General features: G+C 39.3%; 1 protein-coding gene across 2 annotated transcripts in view; it reads right to left on the minus strand.

The window, feature by feature from the left end:
- Positions 1 to 21,414, minus strand: part of sptbn4b (spectrin, beta, non-erythrocytic 4b) — a 190,293-nt gene that overhangs the window by 132,200 nt on the left and 36,679 nt on the right. For both annotated transcript variants that reach the window (XM_072914973.1, XM_061972189.1), the window contains exons 7-12: positions 19,597 to 19,712; positions 13,951 to 14,063; positions 6,320 to 6,507; positions 5,973 to 6,249; positions 5,603 to 5,905; positions 5,387 to 5,537 (exon numbers count right to left, since the gene is read on the minus strand). In XM_072914973.1, the coding sequence (XP_072771074.1) occupies positions 5,387 to 5,537; positions 5,603 to 5,905; positions 5,973 to 6,249; positions 6,320 to 6,507; positions 13,951 to 14,063; positions 19,597 to 19,712 (1,148 nt within the window). The remainder of the gene's footprint in view (positions 1 to 5,386; positions 5,538 to 5,602; positions 5,906 to 5,972; positions 6,250 to 6,319; positions 6,508 to 13,950; positions 14,064 to 19,596; positions 19,713 to 21,414) is intronic.

Raw genomic sequence — 21,414 nt, forward strand, 5'->3', positions numbered from 1 at the left:
AGATCCAAATACCACGCGCTTTTCCCGCAGCCGTGTGTCAGTTTGCACGGTTACTAAATAAAATGCAAAATACAAAACAGTGACAGGTTTTGATAAATCACATTGCGCATGCTAAATAATTCTATTTGCATCTTCTCCTCCTAGTATTGTGGACGTTTTGATGATCAACATTTATTTTGCATTTTCGGGAAGACCGAGACGCAAAATGGATTGCAGGCCTTATTCTGCTCACTTGACAGATGCGATCAACTTTGCACACATTTAGTAGATAAGCTTAGCGTGTGCTATGAAGTTGGGACGTTTTAGTACACGCAAAACTTTAGTAAATCAGGCCCTAAGTGTGTGTGTGTGTGTATAAGGATCCCTTTAGGAGTCTTGGGTATGGGACCCAGAATTTGGTGCTATGCCCCTGAATATATCCACCATTCCCATTTAGCACGGAATGCTAATTAGCATTTAACTTGATTATATTTTCATTGTATTTGTACCCACTATGCTAATTAGCATTCAACTCGGTTATATTTCCAGTGTATTTGTGCCCTCTATGATCATTTTCATTCAACTCGGTTTAAGGCTGAAACGACGCGTCGACGTAGTCGACGTCATCGGTTACGTAAATACGTCGACGCCGTTTTTGTGCGTCGATGCGTCGCATATTTACGTCACACTACCGTCATGGTGGAGCGCAAAGCAGACGATGCGAGCGAGGGGAAAAAAGCACGCCAAAAGTCGTCAAAAGTGTGGGAGTATTTCAATAAATAGCCTAATAATGTTGTAGCGGTGAACAGCTGTCTCGTCAGCTGACACGCGAGCTCGCAACCGTGGCTGTTTAGCAACCAGCCAAACCCCACTTAATAAAATTATATTTTATCTTAGAGCACATCCGCATCCCTATTCACCTAGGCAACCCCAGGAAATGTATATAATTCGGCATTATTTCGGCCAGTCGGCTTATATGATCAGAGCCGATCAGTTTACATTCACGCGCAGGTATAACGCGGCGCGCTCCCGTCTCATCTGCTGGTGCGCGAGCCCGGTAATTAGACCGCTGTGTCAAATCAAGGAGTACAAAAGACGCCAGCGCAGAGTGGAAAAAGGTTTAGTTCATTACAGATAACCCAGAGTTGTGCCAAAAGTGTACCAAAACCAATAGCTGAACGGACAGCCGGTAAGATTGCACTTTAGTTGTCTTTGTGGGTGTGGCGCACCTGTTGCGCTGGTGAGATGGGGGGGGGGGGGGGGTTGTGTGCATGTAGCGTGCTTAGTCTGGAGGCTAAATACTAAGGCTGCAGCTAACGATTATTTTTCTATCGATTAATCTATAGATTATTTTTTTCGATTAATCGGTTAATCTATAGATTATTTTTTTCGATTAATCTATAGATTATTTTTCCTTTTACCGATTATTTTTTTTATTTAAAATGAAGATGAAAAATAAATGTAGGCCAGTTTTTTCAAAAAGCATGGCTTTTATTTACAAAAAAAAAAGTATGGCCACTCAGTCAACATTGACAACAACATGACAAAATATTCTGTAACAATGTAAACATTTAACAAAATTAAAAGTAGCTTATTTGCTTTTAATGTGCAAATATAAAAGTAAACATCCAGTGCAAATCTTAATATTCTGCAATAGTATAAGCATTTCAAAAGTAAAAGTATTGCTTATTTTGCTTTAAAATGTGCAAAAATAAAGATAAACATCCAATTCAAAAAAGTGCAAAACGGAAATATTCTGTAACAACAGTGTAAACATTTCAACACAAGTAAAAGTATTGCTTATTTGCTAAAATGTGCAAAAATAAAGATAAACATCCAATACAAAAAAGTGCAAAACGAAATATTCTGTAACAACAGTATAAACATTTAAACAAAAGTAAAACTTTTGCTTATTTTGCTTAATAACACAACAATGATAGTATGATTAAAGTGAAAGTTAATTGTTCGTTTGTACATAGTATACGTAATTGTTAATGTTGTAAAAGGTATTTGCACAACTAATTAACGTTAGCGTTAAAGAGGAGCGCGTCTTTGTAAACACTGAACAGGCACGCCAAACGCTCCTCTCAGAGCGAAACGGTGCTTTAGTTTATGAATTTACAACGCAGATACAAATGACACATTCATGTTTTTGTGTAATGATGACAACGTATACTCACGCGGATGATTGACTAGTTGATGGTGATGGCAAGAACGCTGCCGTTGTGCTGCTATGATAGGCCATTTCCGCTCAACACAGTGTGCATACAACAACATTATTAGCAGAGGTGGGTAGAGTAGCCAGAAATTGTACTCAAGTAAGAGTACTGTTACTTTAGAGATTTATTACTCAAGTAAAAGTAAGGAGTAGTCACCCAAATATTTACTTGAGTAAAAGTAAAAAGTATGTTGTGAAAAAACTACTCAAGTACTGAGTAACATACACACACATATCATATATATATATATATATATATATATATGTGTATATATATATATATATATATATATACACACACACACATATATATATATATATATATATATATATATATATATACATATATATATATATATATATACATACATTGATATATACAGTATATAATTTATATTTATTTATTTTGCCGTTTTTGTTTACATGTTAAAGGTGTTTTAATAATCATACATGCATGTTTAACATATAGATTCCTTTCTTTCATGAAGACAAGAATATAAGTTGGTGTATTACCTGATTCTGATGACTTGCATTGATTGTAATCAGACAGTAGTGATGATAACGTCCACGTTTTCAAATGGAGGAGAAAAAAAGTTCCTCCTTTCTGTCTAATACCACATGAAAGTGGTGGGTTTTTGGCATTTTATTTGTCCAGCTTCCATATTCGTTTTTATACACTTTACAAGAAATACATTGGCGGCAAACTCCGTAGCTTGCTAGCTTGTTTGCGCTGGCTTTCGGAGACTCTTATTTTGAAAGCGCAGGCGCGATGGAGCGGGACTTTTATTGTGAAGACAGGAACTGTGCAGTCAGTCTTTACGGTTGAAATAAAAAAAGGGTCTTTTTTCCTTCACACTTTTGATTGATTGATTGATTGGAACTTTTATTAGTAGATTGCACAGTACAGTACATATTCCGTACAATTGACCACTAAATGGTAACACCCGAAGTTAGCTCGGAGCCAGTCAGGTCATGTGACCCCTGGCTCTGTTTGATTGGTCCAACGTCACCAGTGACTGCATCTGATTGGTGGAACGAAGTGAAACGTCACCAGTAAGGCAGGCACTATGAAGGTCTGTCTGACAGACCAAAACAAACAAAGCGTGCATTAACAGATGGATAAAAATTAGTAGCGAGTAGCGAGCTGAATGTAGATAAAAGTAGCGGAGTAAAAGTAGCGTTTCTTCTTAGGCCGTTTATTGAAATACTCCCACACTTGTGACGACTTTTGGCGTGCTTTTTTCCCCTCGCTCGCACCGCTCGCATCGTCTGCTTTGCGCTCCGCCATGACGGTAGTGTGACGTAAATATGCGACGCGTCGACGAACAAAAACGTCCTCGACGTATTTACGTAACCGATGACGTCGACTATGTCGACGCGTCGTTTCAGCCCTACTAAATACACACGGTGTTTGTGTAACTGTTGTTTAGTGTTGATATTCTTTGCTTAGTTTGATAAATGTTGGAGCAGTTTGCTTCATCAGGAGGGTGAAGTCGCTCAACTTAAAGTGTTGGATTTAACTGTGTTGGATCATTGGCTGCTGGTGAGGGCATAGAAAAAGGGGCATTTTTCTACCAGTAGACGGCGTTTAAGATTGAGTGTTTCACTGCTAAATTAATAATATATTTATATTGAATATGGATTTTAAATATGTATCTAAATAGGTGGTTAATTGGTTAGGTATTTATGTATTTGCATATTGGGTTTTCTGTTGCACTTATCTATTGTGTTTCTGGTGTTAAATGTATTTTATATGTATCTTGCTGCATTTATGTTGAGACAATTTATTTAAAATCTGTTTTAACTTAAAGGGAAAAGATGTGTCCATTTTCTTGCACTTGTTTAATGGTTAAGAGTTTGATAGCCTAATTAATAGTTGTAAATTATGGGATTGATAATTGATTGATTTTTTACAGCATGTTAATCTTGTGGTGTTTTGTCCTTAAAGGTTTTTCACCTACTAAAGAAGCTAAAGGCTACTAAAGGCTACTAAAGGCTACTAAAGACAGCTAATGACAGCTAATGACAGCTAAAGTCTATTAACACTGCTAAAGACTGCTAAAAAGACTAAAGAAGAAAAAAGAAGCTGTTTCTTCGTTGGAAAAACTGTTGCAAACTAAAGGAAAATAAAAGGAAAAAGTAACTACGGTCTGGTCTTTTGAGTGAAATCCAGAAGCCACATTTAGCATTGGTACATCCCTTCAAGTGTGGGATAAGCACAGCGAAAAAAGCAAAACACTTGACAGTTGTTGTATGCACACTGTGTCGAGCGGAAATGGCCTATCATAGCAGCACAACGGCTATGAAGGAACATTTGAAAAGAAAACACCCGACAACGTTCTTGCCATCACCATCAACTAGTCAATCGTCCGCGTGAGTATACGTTGTCATCATTACACAAAATCATGAATGTGTCATTTGTATCTGCGTTGTAAATTCATAAACTAAAACACCGTTTCGCTCTGAGAGGCGCGTTTGGCGTGCCTGTTCAGTGTTTACAAAGACGCGCTCCTCTTTAACGCTAACGTTAATTAGTTGTGCAAATACCTTTTACAACATTAACAGTTACATATACTACGTACAAACCAACAATCAACTTTCACTTTAATCATACTATCATTGTTGTGTTATTAAGCAAAATAAGCAATACTTTTACTTTTGTTGAAATGTTTACACTGTTACAGAATATTTCGTTTTGCACTTTTTTGTATTGGATGTTTATCTTTATTTTTGTACATTTTAAAGCAAAATAAGCAATACTTTTACTTTTGAAATGCTTATACTATTGCAGAATATTAAGATTTGCACTGGATGTTTACTTTTATATTTGCACATTAAAAAGCAAATAAGCTACCGGTACTTTTAATTTTGTTAAATGTTAAAAGTTTTAAATGTTTACATTGTTACAGAATATTTTGTCATGTTGTTGTCAATGTTGACTGAGTGGCCATACTTTTTTTTTTGTAAATAAGTCATGCCTTTTGAAAAAACTGGCCTAAATTTATTTTTTCATCTTCATTTTAAATAAAAAAAATAATCGGTAAAAGGAAAAATAATCTATAGATTAATCGAAAAAAAATAGTCTATAGATTAACCGATTAATCGAAAAAAATAATCTATAGATTAATCGATAGAAAAATAATCGTTAGCTGCAGCCTTAACTCGGTTATATTTCCAGTGTATTTGTACCCTCTATGGTGGTGAATTTGAGCGCGGCGGCGTTGAGCGTCTCCACCCTCTCAGCCTGCACGCCAATGTCAGCTTCCTGCAGGCCGTGCTTCTGCAGCAGGTCGTCCACCTCCAGAAGATGCTTGCCAAAGTCCTTGGACAGCAGTTGAAACTGAAGATGGAAAGGATGGTGAGAAAGATCCCGAAAAATGCTCTGGTGTTGCCGCCGTCGGCTACCTGAGTGTCCTCCATCCAGTCGATCATGTAGACCATGTCCTGGAAGGTCTTCTGCAGCGCCAGGTTCTTCTCCAGCCGGGTCCGCCTGCCCGCCACCAGCTCCTTCAGCAGACTCCACTGTCCCAGGATGTTCTCCTTGCGGGCCGAGATGCGGCGGATGTCGTAGTAGCTCTCCACCTCCATCTCGGCGGCCAGCTCCACCACCACGCCGATGCGCTCTTCGTAGGAGGCGATGTCCGCCTCGATGGCTTCGTGCTTTTTCATGGCGGCTTCCACCGCCGGCAGGTCGTAGCCAAAATTGTCCTTGCGAGCAGAGAGCGCATCTTTAGCATGGCTAAGTTCCCCCCGGTTGCCCCTGGTTTCACGGTACCTGCGACACCAGCCTCTGGTTCTCGTTGAGCCAGGCCTGCCTCATGGTGGTCTTGTGGTCGAAGCGCTGAGCCAGCAGCTCCATTTTCTCCTGGCGAATCAGCTCCTTGCGCAGGGCCACGCCCCTCTCATGCTCCGCCTTCTCCAGACGCTCCCACGCCTTGTTGATGTCGGAGATTAGTTTCCCCTCGTGAGGCACGTAGGCTTTCTGGTTGTTGGCTCGTAGTTTGCTTTGTATGGTGAACAGAAGCACCTCCAGGTTCCCTTTTTCCTGAAACCTGGGAACAGAACAATGGCTGACGTTACCTCGACGCAATCCGCACCATTTCTGCCGAGTGGCGGTCTCACTTGATGGGCTTCTCGATGGTGCAGTAGGTGGTGAAGGCTTGAAGCTGCTGCTGAACTCCCGTCAGCGAGTTGGCAAACTTCTGGTTGCTGATGACGGCGATGGTCTTCTCGATCCAGTCCAGCAGGTCAGACGCCAGCGCCTCGTAGCGGCCCACCAGATTCTCCGCCTCGATGCAGTTGTCCAGCACCTGAAGTGCACGCGTAGGCCATCACAACCAAAAAATAAACTACAGTGGAACCTCGATTTACAAACCCGTCCATTTGCGAGCTTTTCGGTTTACGAACTTCTGTGCGAACCATGTCCATGTACCGTATTTTCCGCACTATTAGCCGCACCTAAAAACCACAAATTTACTCAAAAGCTGACAGTGCGGCTTATAACCCGGTGCGCTTTATATATGGATTAATATTAAGATTCATTTTCATAAAGTTTCGGTCTCGCAACTACGGTAAACAGCCGCCATCTTTTTTCCCCGTAGAAGAGGAAGTGCTTCTTCTTCTACGCAAGCAACCGCCAAGGTAAGCACCCGCCCCCATAGAAGAGGAAGCGCTTCTTCTTCTACTGTAAGCAACCACCCGCCCCCGTAGAAGAAGAAGAAGCGCGCGGATATTACGTTTCATTTCCTTTGTGTGTTTACATCTGTAAAGACCACAAAATGGCTCCTACTAAGCGACAGGTTTCCGGTTCATGAAAAGACGCAATCTCTCCATCCGCACACGGACTACTATTTCACAGCAACTGCCTAAAGACTTTCAAGAAAAGCTGGCTACTTTCCGTGCATATTGTAAAAACAAGATAGCTGAAAAAAAGATCCGGCCAGAGAACATTATCAACATGGACGAGGTTCCACTGACTTTTGATATTCCTGTGAACCGCACTGTGGATACAACGGGAGCACGTACGGTGAATATTCGCACCACAGGGAATGAGAAGTCATCCTTCACTGTGGTTCTAGCTTGCCATGCTAATGGCCAGAAACTTCCACCCATGGTGATATTCAAAAGGAAGACCTTGCCAAAAGAGACCTTTCCAGCCGGCGTCATCATAAAAGCTAACTCGAAGGGATGGATGGATGAAGAAAAGATGAGCGAGTGGTTAAGGTAAGTTTACGCGAAGAGGCCGGGTGGCTTTTTTCACGCAGCTCCGTCCATGTTGATATACGACTCCATGCGCGCCCACATCACGCTGGTTTTTAATATATTATTAAAGTTTGACTGACCTATCTGACTGTTTTTTTGACATTCCTCTAGCGCAGTTAGTTGCGGCTTATAACACGGGGCGGCTTATAGGTGGACAAAGTTTTGAAATATGCCGTTCATTGAAGGCGCGGCTTATAACCCAGGGCGGCTTATGGTGCGGAAAATACGGTAACTTTGTGTCCCACTGGCAGCTATTTTGTGCCTGCTCATATTGAAGAGATTGAGGAAGCCGGCTTGGTATCACAGCACGTTTTTAATTGTGATGAGAACTAGGGCTGGGCGATAAAACGATAACAATATATATCGCGATAGACATGTGATCGATATCAATAGAAAATGGTGTCGATAGAACGTTCGATAATTTCACTGAGTTCTGTTAGAAAAAAATAGGAAGAAAGGCCGAGCCGGAACCGCACGGCATTCTGGGGTGTAGGCAGAGGAAGGGCTTTGGCCTCTCGACCTATCACAGTCGAGCCTGAACCACAAGGCATTCTGGGAAATTCTAACCCAAGAAAAAAAAAAAGAAACAACGGCTAGCTGACGACGAGAAGTGAAACGAAACGGGAATATGAGTGCGGCAGCACGAGAGGAAATTGTAAATAAAAAAGGAAACGTCACGTCACCAGTTTGGCAGTATTTTGGATTTTTTAAGTCCGATACGAATCCGTGGAGAAGGAGATACTGTTAGCAAAGCACTTTGCGACAACCTCCGACATGTGGTCAAGCCGTTCATGCGAGCCATACCTAAGCTTGACAATTCCTTTCATCGACAATGACTGGGTTCTGAAAACACCATGCCTGGAAACTGCGTATTTCCCCGAAGACCACACCGGCGGGGAGATAATAGCAGAAGGCTTGAAGGAGGCACTGTTGTCCTGGAGTCTGGCTGAGGAAACAATGGTGTGCATCACCACAGACAGCGGGGCAAATATAGTGAAGGCAACTTCATAAACAAGTGAACACGGCTGCTTGCTTAATGTGACTGTTATTTATTTGCATATATTGTTACCAATATGGCTTTAAAGCCTGAGTTGTACACTACTAATTTCTTAATTACAATACTTTGCACATTTTGTTGGATTAAGCATTTATTTAATGTCAATATTTGCACATCGACCAGTATTTTCATTTATTTGACTGTTTTTCATAATGCTGACCTCGTTCTAAAGGTTAAAGGTTATATTTAAAATAAAAGTATTTAAATTCAGCCTTTTTTCTCCTGGTCTTTATTTAGAATATACAGGTAAAAGCCAGTAAATTAGAATATTTTGAAAAACTTGATTTATTTCAGTAATTGCATTCAAAAGGTGTAACTTGTACATTATATTTATTCATTGCACACAGACTGATGCATTCAAATGTTTATTTCATTTAATTTTGATGATTTGAAGTGGCAACAAATGAAAATCCAAAATTCCGTGTGTCACAAAATTAGAATATTACTTAAGGCTAATACAAAAAAGGGATTTTTAGAAATGTTGGCCAACTGAAAAGTATGAAAATGAAAAATATGAGCATGTACAATACTCAATACTTGGTTGGAGCTCCTTTTGCCTCAATTACTGCGTTAATGCGGCGTGGCATGGAGTCGATGAGTTTCTGGCACTGCTCAGGTGTTATGAGAGCCCAGGTTGCTCTGATAGTGGCCTTCAACTCTTCTGCGTTTTTGGGTCTGGCATTCTGCATCTTCCTTTTCACAATACCCCACAGACTTTCTATGGGGCTAAGGTCAGGGGAGTTGGCGGGCCAATTTAGAACAGAAATACCATGGTCCGTAAACCAGGCACGGGTAGATTTTGCGCTGTGTGCAGGCGCCAAGTCCTGTTGGAACTTGAAATCTCCATCTCCATAGAGCAGGTCAGCAGCAGGAAGCATGAAGTGCTCTAAAACTTGCTGGTAGACGGCTGCGTTGACCCTGGATCTCAGGAAACAGAGTGGACCGACACCAGCAGATGACATGGCACCCCAAACCATCACCCAACCATGCAAATTTTGCATTTCCTTTGGAAATCGAGGTCCCAGAGTCTGGAGGAAGACAGGAGAGGCACAGGATCCACGTTGCCTGAAGTCTAGTGTAAAGTTTCCACCATCAGTGATGGTTTGGGGTGTCATGTCATCTGCTGGTGTCGGTCCACTCTGTTTCCTGAGATCCAGGGCCAACGCAGCCGTCTACCAGCAAGTTTTAGAGCACTTCATGCTTCCTGCTGCTGACCTGCTCTATGGAGATGGAGATTTCAAGTTCCAACAGGACTTGGCGCCTGCACACAGCGCAAAATCTACCCGTGCCTGAGTATTAGCCTTAAGTAATATTCTAATTTTGTGACACACGGAATTTTGGATTTTCATTTGTTGCCACTTCAAATCATCAAAATTAAATGAAATAAACATTTGAATGCATCAGTCTGTGTGCAATGAATAAATATAATGTACAAGTTATACCTTTTGAATGCAATTACTGAAATAAATCAAGTTTTTCAAAATATTCTAATTTACTGGCTTTTACCTGTATATATATTTTTTTTATCAATAATTATCGATATCGACCGATATGAAACACTTATATCGTGATACATTTTTTAGTCATATCGCCCAGCCTTAATGAGAACGGACTTTTCCAGAAAAATGTGCTAAAGTGGACTTATTTCACACGGGAAGAGAAGATTACCTCTCGTTCAAGCATGCACACACACACACACACACACACACACACACACACACACACACACACACACACACACACACACACACACACACACACACACACACACACACACACACACACACACACGGCCTCTCCCCTTTCCCTTCTCTCCCTCTGTCTGTTCATTTTCTCTCCTCTCGTGAGCCGCTCCTCCTTTGCTGATGTTAATCAGAATCAGCTTTAAGTACTGTAAGTGGATTTTCCTTTTTTTTAAAATGTTTATTATTGTAGTAATTTGGTTATTAAAGTGAAGGATTTTTGTGATTTCTGATCTTTTGTGAGGGCACAAAAGTTGGCATAGCAGCGCATGCAGCACATTTTTAGCCTGTCGTCGTTGTTTTGGCTTGTTAATAAAAAGATAACACTTTATATTGTGTTCAAAGTGTACAAACCTTCACTAAAATATGGACTTTTGTCGAGGCTGGAACCCATTATTCATTTTTACATTGTTTCTTATGGAGAAATTTGCTTCACTATACAACATACTTGCCAACCCTCCCGATTTTTCCGGGAGACTCCCGAAATTCAGCGCCTCTCCCGAAAACATCCCGGGACAAATATTCTCCCGAAAATCTCCCGATTTTTCAGCCGGAGCTGGAGGCCACGCCCCCTCCAGCTCCATGCGGACCTGAGTGAGGACAGCCTTTTTTCATGACGGGAGGACAACAGGGTGACAAGAACTAAATTATCCAGACTAGAGATAAATTGTATTATTATGTTTATCTTACCTAAAAATAAATGGATATTTATTAATTTAAAAAAAAAAAAAAAAACTAAATACATTTTTACTATGTTTTGCTAAAAACATCAAAATTAATTGTATTTTTATTTTATTTTTTTTCTGACTCCTTATTACATCCAGCCATAGAATTTTACATTAAAATAAACATATTTGAAATAATTAATTTTAAATTATCATAATAAGTCATTTAAAATGACCATATTTAATTATTAAAAGAATTGCTTGTTTATCAACAACTTTAGCATTTTATTCACTACATTTTGAAGCTCTCAGAAGCCAAGTTATGTTATATTCCTTAAGATTTATTTATGCAAGTTTGAAGTATCAATTATCCAAACACAGTTTTGTTTGCATATTTTCAGGATGTAGATATCTATGTATGTATACAGGTAAAAGCCAGTAAATTAGAATATTTTTAAAAACTTGATTTATTTCAGTAATTGCATTCAAAAGGTGTAACTTGTACATTATATTTATTCATTGCACACAGACTGATGCATTCAAATGTTTATTTCATTTCATTTTGATGATTTGAAGTGGCAACAAATGAAAATCCAAAATTCCGTGTGTCACAAAATTAGAATATTACTTAAGGCTAATACAAAAAAGGGATTTTTAGAAATGTTGGCCAACTGAAAAGTATGAAAATGAAAAATATGAGCATGTACAATACTCAATACTTGGTTGGAGCTCCTTTTGCCTCAATTACTGCGTTAATGCGGCGCGGCATGGAGTCGATGAGTTTCTGGCACTGCTCAGGTGTTATGAGAGCCCAGGTTGCTCTGATAGTGGCCTTCAACTCTTCTGCGTTTTTGGGTCTGGCATTCTGCATCTTCCTTTTCACAATACCCCACAGATTTTCTATGGGGCTAAGGTCAGGGGAGTTGGCGGGCCAATTTAGAACAGAAATACCATGGTCCGTAAACCAGGCACGGGTAGATTTTGCGCTGTGTGCAGGCGCCAAGTCCTGTTGGAACTTGAAATCTCCATCTCCATAGAGCAGGTCAGCAGCAGGAAGCATGAAGTGCTCTAAAACTTGCTGGTAGACGGCTGCGTTGACCCTGGATCTCAGGAAACAGAGTGGACCGACACCAGCAGATGACATGGCACCCCAAACCATCACTGATGGTGGAAACTTTACACTAGACTTCAGGCAACGTGGATCCTGTGCCTCTCCTGTCTTCCTCCGGACTCTGGGACCTCGATTTCCAAAGGAAATGCAAAATTTGCATGGTTGGGTGATGGTTTGGGGTGCCATGTCATCTGCTGGTGTCGGTCCACTCTGTTTCCTGAGATCCAGGGTCAACGCAGCCGTCTACCAGCAAGTTTTAGAGCACTTCATGCTTCCTGCTGCTGACCTGCTCTATGGAGATGGAGATTTCAAGTTCCAACAGGACTTGGCGCCTGCACACAGCGCAAAATCTACCCGTGCCTGGTTTACGGACCATGGTATTTCTGTTCTAAATTGGCCCGCCAACTCCCCTGACCTTAGCCCCATAGAAAATCTGTGGGGTATTGTGAAAAGGAAGATGCAGAATGCCAGACCCAAAAACGCAGAAGAGTTGAAGGCCACTATCAGAGCAACCTGGGCTCTCATAACACCTGAGCAGTGCCAGAAACTCATCGACTCCATGCCACGCCGCATTAACGCAGTAATTGAGGCAAAAGGAGCTCCAACCAAGTATTGAGTATTGTACATGCTCATATTTTTCATTTTCATACTTTTCAGTTGGCCAACATTTCTAAAAATCCCTTTTTTGTATTAGCCTTAAGTAATATTCTAATTTTGTGACACACGGAATTTTGGATTTTCATTTGTTGCCACTTCAAATCATCAAAATTAAATGAAATAAACATTTGAATGCATCAGTCTGTGTGCAATGAATAAATATAATGTACAAGTTACACCTTTTGAATGCAATTACTGAAATAAATCAAGTTTTTCAAAATATTCTAATTTACTGGCTTTTACCTGTATATATATACATATATGTATGAAATACTTGACTTGGTGAATTCTAGCTGTCAATATACTCCTCCCCTCTTAACCACGCCCCGCCCCACCCCCGACCACGCCCCCACCCCCCACCTCCCGAAATCGGAGGTCTCAAGGTTGGCAAGTATGCTATACAAGGTACTGTTGATACTTTTCTAAATAAAGGGGACCACAAAAAATGTCAATGTCATTTTACCAGAAAATGACACATTAAACAAACATTTCTTATTGCAATCAAAGAAGAATTGTGGCATTAAATAAGAAAGTAAACATACAAAACAGCTTATCATTTAGGTAGTAAGTAAGCAAACAAAGGCTCCTAATTTGCCTGCTGACATATGCAGTATCATATTGTGTCATTTCTCATTCTATTATTTTGTCAAAATTATGAGGGACAAGTAGTAGAAAATGGATTACTAATCTAAATGTAAATGTCACGTTGTTTCTGCTTGCAAGTGCTATGTATGCGTGTGTTCACTAACATGCGCAAGGGTCATATAGCAGCAATGTCACCGTGCCACGCCTCAGGTTGATAAAAAAACAAAAGTACCGGTATTTTCCAATGGCAGTATAGTACCTGTTTTCAGTTCCTGTATACTGTACACCCCTAGTAGCAATGGTTGTAAAAGATGAGTATTTTTGTGATTTCTGATCAAATGTGAGGGCACCAAAGGGACTTATGTGTGTGTGTGTGCGTTGGCAGAGCAGCGCGTACAGCACAGTTTAGCTTGTCGTTGTTGTTTTGGCTTGTTAATAAAGAGATAGTTATTTAACCACCTCCTTGTTATGTTTCTTCGACACACAGTACTGTTTAGCACTTTATATTGTGTTCAAAGTGTACAAACCTTCACTAAAAGATGGACTTTGTCCAGGCTTGAACCTATTATTCATATTTACATTGTTTCTTGTGCTTCAATATACAAACTTTTCTGATTACGAACCCTGTTCAAGAACCAATTAAGCTCGTAAATGGAGGCTCCACTGTTTTCTACCTTGCCAACCCGTTTGCCCTCCACAATAAGAGCCTTCATCTTGGAGAAGTAGTGGTAGTAGGAGACAACGTAGGTGATGATGGACTTTTCATCTGGGTTCTCCGTGTTCACATCTGAGACAGAAAGAAGAAATGCTGTTTTTGAATATCACATACCTGCCAACTTTTGAAATCAGAAAAACCTAGTAGCCAGGGTCCAGGGGCCGCAGGCCCCGGTAGGTCCAGGACAAAGTCCTGGTGGGGGGTTCAGGTTCGCCCCCCCGACGCAAAATGATTATTAGCATTCAGACAGGTTAAAATGTTGCTAAAACCATCACTTTTCTATCAGTCACAGTGACTTTTCAAAACAAAAATATTCCAGCAAAAATCATATGGGTTGATTGACATGTTTATTCTGTAAGCTAACTTCAATAGTTTGAAATTATTTTGACAGTTAATGCCAGTTATCCTGTCAACCTTTCACAAGACTTCAATTTGTTAATTGAAAGTATAAACACTTTTTACAGTAAACAAATGGTAAAACAGTACTAAACAATTCCATTAAAAAAAAAAATTGGTGTCATTATTAACTTTCCGTCCAAGCTTGTATAATCTACTGCCTTGTTCAATTGTAAAAAATATTCTGTGCCTAAAATTCACATTTCTATCACAATTATCATACTGTAAACATGGTAAGCTAACTTCATTAAAATTAATAGTCCTGTCAATAGCATGGAATTACAATTCAAATGTAGTTTTTTTGTAAGCCTTTCAAAAGAATTCAAAATATGAAAAATTAATGACAATTAATTGAAGCCATCAGACACTTGAAAAGTGGCACATCACATCTCTAATGTAATCATTTGAACTTTTCAACAGAAATAGCACTGCAAAAATATTAAGGACATACTTCTGTATTTTGGTAGTTATGCTGTCAACATTTAACAAGATTTCTTCAACTTGGACTTGAAAGCATAAATAGTATAAACACTTTTAACAGTATAACAGTACTAAACAATTCCAATAGATAACATTGGTGTCATTACCTTTTTGTTTGCTCAATTATTGCCTCCGTAAATAAAACTTGGGCATTTATCACATCCAAAGAATCTGTTTGGGCGACGAAAAACGTTGAAAGTTTTCCACTTGTATCGCTAGCAACGGCATTAGACCTGTGTTTTTTTGTCCCAACGTGGTCTTTTACATGGCTAATTCCTCCGTGTCCGATCGAAAAATCTTGTCTGCACAAGGTGCAATTCGCGTAGTTTTCACCCTTTTTGGAACGGATAATTATTCCCGGATAGGCTTTTGAATATTCTTCACGGAATGACTGCAGTTTTCTTTTCGGTTTAAGACTCGTTTGCGATTTTTCTCCGGCTGATTCCATGATCGTTCGCTCGTTTGGAAACTCGTGCTTGGCAGCGGTGCTATAAATAGCCTCGCGCATGGCATTCGGAATGGCTCGATAGGAAGTTACGGGAAGCAGTGTCGATTGTCATTGTTGTTACGCGATTTCGTGAATAAAACTTAAAAAAATATTTTTTTTTTTAATTAATGAAAAACCGTATTTTTTATCACTGCAACCGTAACCCGGAATAGGTTGATGAAAACCGTACTAATTACGGGAAAACCGGAGTAGTTGGCAGGTATGATATCATAATATATTTATGCTGAGACTGCACACATTTAGAATAGCTGTTTCTAATTTGGGCCATTTTAGCCAATTGACACCATTTGCATGAAAAAATAACTATGGTTGCCATTATATATAATCTTTTAAACCCTTTATAATTGTTTTTACTAGGGATGTCCGATAATGGCTTTTTGCCGATATCCGATATTGTCCAACTCTTTAATTACCGATACCGATATCAACCGATATATACAGTCGTGGAATGAACACATTATTATGCCTAATTTGGACAACCAGGTATGGTGAAAATAAGGTACTTTTTAAATTAATAAAATAAAATAAGATAAATAAATTAAAAACATTTTCTTGAATAAAAAAGAAAGTAAAACAATATAAAAACAGTTACATAGAAACTAGTAATGAATGAAAATGAGTAAAATTAACTGTTAAAGGTTAGTACTATTAGTGGATCAGTAATGTGTGCTTACGGACTGTATCCCTTGCAGACTGTATTGATATATATTGATATATAATGTAGGAACCACAATATTAATAACAGAAAGAAACAACCCTTTTGTGTGAATGAGTGTAAATGGGGGAGGGAGGTTTTTTTGGGTTGGTGCACTAATTGTAAGTGTATCTTGTGTTTTTTATCTTGATTTAATTATAAAAAAAAAAAATGATACCGGTAATTTCCGATATTACATTTTAACGCATTTATCGGCCGATAAAAACGGCAATGAAAATCGTAGGGAGGAAAGAATATGAGCCTATACAGAGCATCTATGAGCAGGCAGTTAGGAAAAAAGCTAAGAAAATTATTTCCAACTCACAACACCCACTCTTTCCTGAATATGGAACCCTGCCATCAGGGAGAAGACTCCGGGTCCCACTATGCAAATCTAACCGCCTTAAATTATCATTTGTCCCAGCCTCCATTAAGCTGACCAACAATGTGCAATAGAATTTTAATACATAGGTTAGCACTTTTTTAGCACATAGCACTTTAGAACTAAGCACTTTAGCACACAGCACTTTATCCATGAGCTCTAGTGCAATGCACATTGGTACTTTATCTTTATCTCCATACTGTAGATTTTATGCCTACATCAAAGTGCCACCTATGTCTATCAAGCTCCATGTTCTGATGTTTAAATGTTAGTTGTCTGGTTGTGGTTGTGTCTGTGCTTGTGTTTTTGTTCTGTTGTTTTTGCGTATGTTAAGAAAGCAATGATGTACTGTGCCCAAGACAAATTTCCCCGCGGGGACAATAAAGTTGAACCTTGAACCTTGATTATCGGCCGATACATAATTTACTCTTGGGAGGTACAGTGTAGGACCATAGGAAACACTGTCCTGTGTTTAGTACCAACATTCTATTAGCATAAATGCCACGTGGCTATATTTCCTATATTTGCTAATTCGATGCTAAAAACTCCCTCCTTTTACTCAAATTATCAAATCAAATCAACTTTATTTATACAGCACATTTAAAATTTACCACAGGGGTAGCCAAAGTGCTGTACAATGGGCAGGTTAAAAGATAATACGAGTACCGAGCAAACACAACACAACACAAACAGAACATGATAAAAAATAAATAAATAAAATAGAATAAATAAAAACATAAAAACAGGTTCACAGCAGGTGTATTATGGGGCGCCATTGCAGGATGGATATCACTCAGTGTTAAAAGCCATGGAATAAAAGTATGTTTTTAAGAGAGATTTAAAAACAGGAAGAGAGGAGGCTTGTCTAACACTCAGAGGTAGGTCGTTCCAGAGCTTGGAAGCAGCAACGGCGAAAGCTCTGTCACCTCTAAGCTTCAGCCTTGTGTCAGGGACCGTCAACAGCAGCTGATCGGCTGATCTTAGGGATCGGGTGGGGCAGTAAGGCTGAAGGAGGTCGGAGAGATAGGTTGGCGCGAGGTTGTTTAGACATTTAAAAACAAATAAAAGGAGTTTAAAATTGATTCGATAACGCACAGGGAGCCAGTGAAGGGACGCTAATATAGGGGTGATACTGCATTGCAGTAGTCAAGACGAGTCGAGATAAAGGCGTGGATTAATTTCTCGAGATCATGTCCTGATAGAAGCGGTTTCACTTTCGCTAAATTAGTCATCTTCCACTTCGCAACCTTGTGGAAAAATAATATAAGTACATATTTTGAATAGTTCGACATGTGTAAGATCAGATTTAGAGTTGAAAAAAAGACTCACTTCAAACACTTAGTCCAGCGTTTCTCAGAATGTGGGGCACGCCCCACTGGTGGGGAATAGTGACATGATAGGTGGGGCGCGAGGAACGGGAGGAAATTTCACTTTAAAATTTTTTTTTTATTATTATATTCTTAGATATTTTTTTTACTATGCTTTCATTTTCTATACACACTGTAAATCACTTTGTGATCCTGTCTGTGAAATCCGCTATATAAATAAATGGAAATTACCGGTACTTATTTTTACTGTAGGCTTTATATTTCTCGGTAGGAGCGAAAGTTTGACAGACATAGCAACAGTAACTAGTGGGGGCGGGGCTAAGCGGAACAAACTTTCGCGCGGATGGGTAGCAGGCTAATGTGTGGACCACAATTACACAAATATATACATTTGTGACTCGCACCTCAAAGGTCGTCGAGCCAGAGCCAGCGCCTGCAGAGAAACAAAAATGTGACGGGCACACACTGTGTCATTCACCGGGAAGCACTCGCGTCAAGGCAGCTCAGCCCCGAACTCAATGAGGTTTTAACAGATGTTGTGAGCGCGGTAAATTTGATCAAAACACAACCACTGAAAGCGCGACTGTTCTCTGCACTGTGTGAGGAAATGGGAGCTGATCATACAGCCGTGCTGTTTCACAGTGAAGCAAGGTGGCTCTCCTGGGGGAAAGTGCTGTCACTTGCCCTGTCTTGCCAAATGCATAGCTCCTCCTTTTTTTTGTGCAAAGATTGCCAAGTGGCACTTTTATTTTATTTATTATTGAACTTGATGCAAGTTATTTATTATTGAACTTGATGCAAGTTATAACACTTTTTTATTTATTTATTATTGAACTTGATGCAAGTTATAACACTTTTGTTTTATTTACTATTGAACTTGATGCAAGTTATAAGCCTTTTTTTGATTTATTATTGAACTTGATGCAAGTTATAACACTTTTGTTTTATTTATTATTGAACTTGATGCAAGTTATTTGATTTATTAATGAACTTGATGCATGTTATAACACTTTTTTTGATTTATTATTGAACTTGATGCAAGTTATAACACTTTTGTTTTATTTATTATTGAACTTGATGCAAGTTATTTGATTTATTATTGAACTTGATGCAAGTTATAACACTTTTATTTGATTTATTATTGAACTTGATGCAAGTTATAACACTTTTTTTGATTTATTATTGAACTTGATGCAAGTTATTTGATTTATTATTGAACTTAATGCAAGTTATAACAGTTTTATTTGATTTATTAATGAACTTGATGCAAGTATAACACTTTTTTAAATTTATTATTGAACTTGATGCAAGTTATTTGATTTATTATTGAACTTGATGCAAGTTATAACACTTTTATTTGATTTATTATTGAACTTGATGCAAGTTATAACACTTTTTTTGATTTATTATTGAACTTGATGCAAGTTATAACACTTTTTTTGATTTATTATTGAACTTGATGCAAGTTATAACACTTTTGTTTTATTTATTATTGAACTTGATGGAAGTTATTTTATTTATTATTGAACTTGATGTAAGTTATACCACAGCTGCACAGTTATTTTATTTATTATTGAACTTGATGTTATTTTATGTTATTGAGTTTGAATGTATACAACTTGATGTTCAATAAATTTGAAAATGTTAAAGCTTGGCATTAGCGCCTGTTGGGGCGATGTGGGCAGGTGGGGCTTGAAAACTCCCCCTTGTCCAAAGTGGGGGATGACAAAAAAAGTTTGAGAACCACTGACTTAGTCAAACATGCAATGATTGCGCGATTACGTCTCATGTGACAAAACACCAGGTCCAGTGTTCACCTTCTGGGTCCAGTAGTTTGGTGAGGCCCAGGTTCTGCTCAGCGATGTTGAAGGCTTGCTGCAGGTTGTGCGTGGCGTTGGATCTCGTCAGCTTGTGGAACTCGATCAGATCCGGCCTGCAACGCCAGCAAAACAGGAAGTGGGACACACACAACGACAGGTTGGTGTGAATGCACGCTTGTGTACTCAAGAACTACGGCGCGCCTTTCCGGGATATGTAGGAGAGACTGATCTCCTAAATAACCCCGATTGAAACACCACTGAAATGTGGGTGGTTGATGAGCCTTTTGTGTGCTTGTTGGCCATTGTATCTCTCAGCTGTCTGTGGTTTTATTCTCATATCCGTCTGTGGCTTCTTTGTATTTTAAAAAGTAGAAATAGGGAAAATATCTGTTTCTCAGCTGTGGTCCGTATGGGTTGCAGTGGTTCTCTGTTGTAATACACTTTTCCACCACATGTGGCAGTAATGACAATATCAAACAAACATTAAAGCTGCAAGCAGCATTGGTCGGGCCCGCGTATTTGGCAGGTGCTAGTCCTAAGTGTCCCAATACTTTTGTCTACATTTAGTCTGAAGTGTCCCAAGACTTTTGTCTAGTGTACCTACCTTGTCTGCATTGTGTGGGCACGTTGGTGCTTCCTGCTTTTAAGCAGCCATCTTAAAAAAACAGCAGCATCAGCGCAGCGGGTCTTTGAAGGGTCATAAAATCAAAACCGGAGCAGGTATTAAAACACTGTTCTGTTATTTTATACACAAGGGTTTAATCTCTCTCCTGTGTTAGTTTGAAGCCAAAACGACAAACGCGCTCAGAGGAGATCGTTTTTGAAGGAAGGTGACCGGTTTTTACAAAGAATGTGTTTTGAAGGGGGAATAGCAAACTTCCTGTTCATTTTTGCTGGAGGTTGTCAATTTATGAAATGTAGGTATAAGTGAGACCTACATAGAGGTTTTTGTTTCATGTCTCTCCGACCTTCCCAGGGAGAGTTACAGGCAGTTTTGTCAGTTTTTTCATCCGAGGAGCAGTTTTTTTGTGCGTTTCATTAAAAAATTGCGCTAGAGCACAATTTTGAGATTTGGGGTTAGGTTTTTTTATTAGATCACAATTTTTGCCAGTCCTGATGTGTGTGTTCAGTTCGGTGGGTTTTGAAGCATGTTAAGGGGGTCAAATTACAGCTCAAAGAGGCAAAAGTGACTGTTTTTAGTAGTTTTTTGTCTTGAAGGGGGAATTGCCAACTTCCTGTTGATTTCTGCCCAAGAATGTACAATTATGAAATCTAGGTCTAAGTCAGACCTACATAGAGAATTTTGTTTCATGTCTTTCCGACCTTCCTAGTGGGAGTTAAAGGCAGTCTAGTTTTGTTTTTCCTAGGGGGCGCTAGAGCGCAATTTTGAGTTTTGGGGTTCGGTTTTTTTATTAAAAGACAATTTTCGCAGGTCCTGATGTGTGGGTCAAATATGGTGAGTTTTGAAGCATGTTAAGTGGGTCAAATTAGAGCTCAAAGAGGCGGCCGGTATAATAATAATAATAAAACCTTACAAATTCAATAGGTCCTTATGTCCCATTGTATAAGGACTCCCTTTGGGAGTCCTTATACAATGGGCCATGCGGGCCCTAATAAAACCTTACAAATTCAATAGGTCCTTATGTCCCATTGCATAAGGACTCCCTTTGGGAGTCCTTATGCAATGGGCCATGCGGGCCCTAAAAAGAAGTCTGGAGCTGAAGTCATAGACGTTTTTTAGGCGCAAAAATTATGACTAAAGTGGTGAAGCTGTTTTTGTTTTTTTTTAGTTATACGTATAATAAAAAACATACA

The sequence above is a fragment of the Nerophis lumbriciformis genome, linkage group LG17, assembly GCF_033978685.3.
Source record: "Nerophis lumbriciformis linkage group LG17, RoL_Nlum_v2.1, whole genome shotgun sequence".
Lineage (NCBI taxonomy): Eukaryota > Metazoa > Chordata > Actinopteri > Syngnathiformes > Syngnathidae > Nerophis > Nerophis lumbriciformis.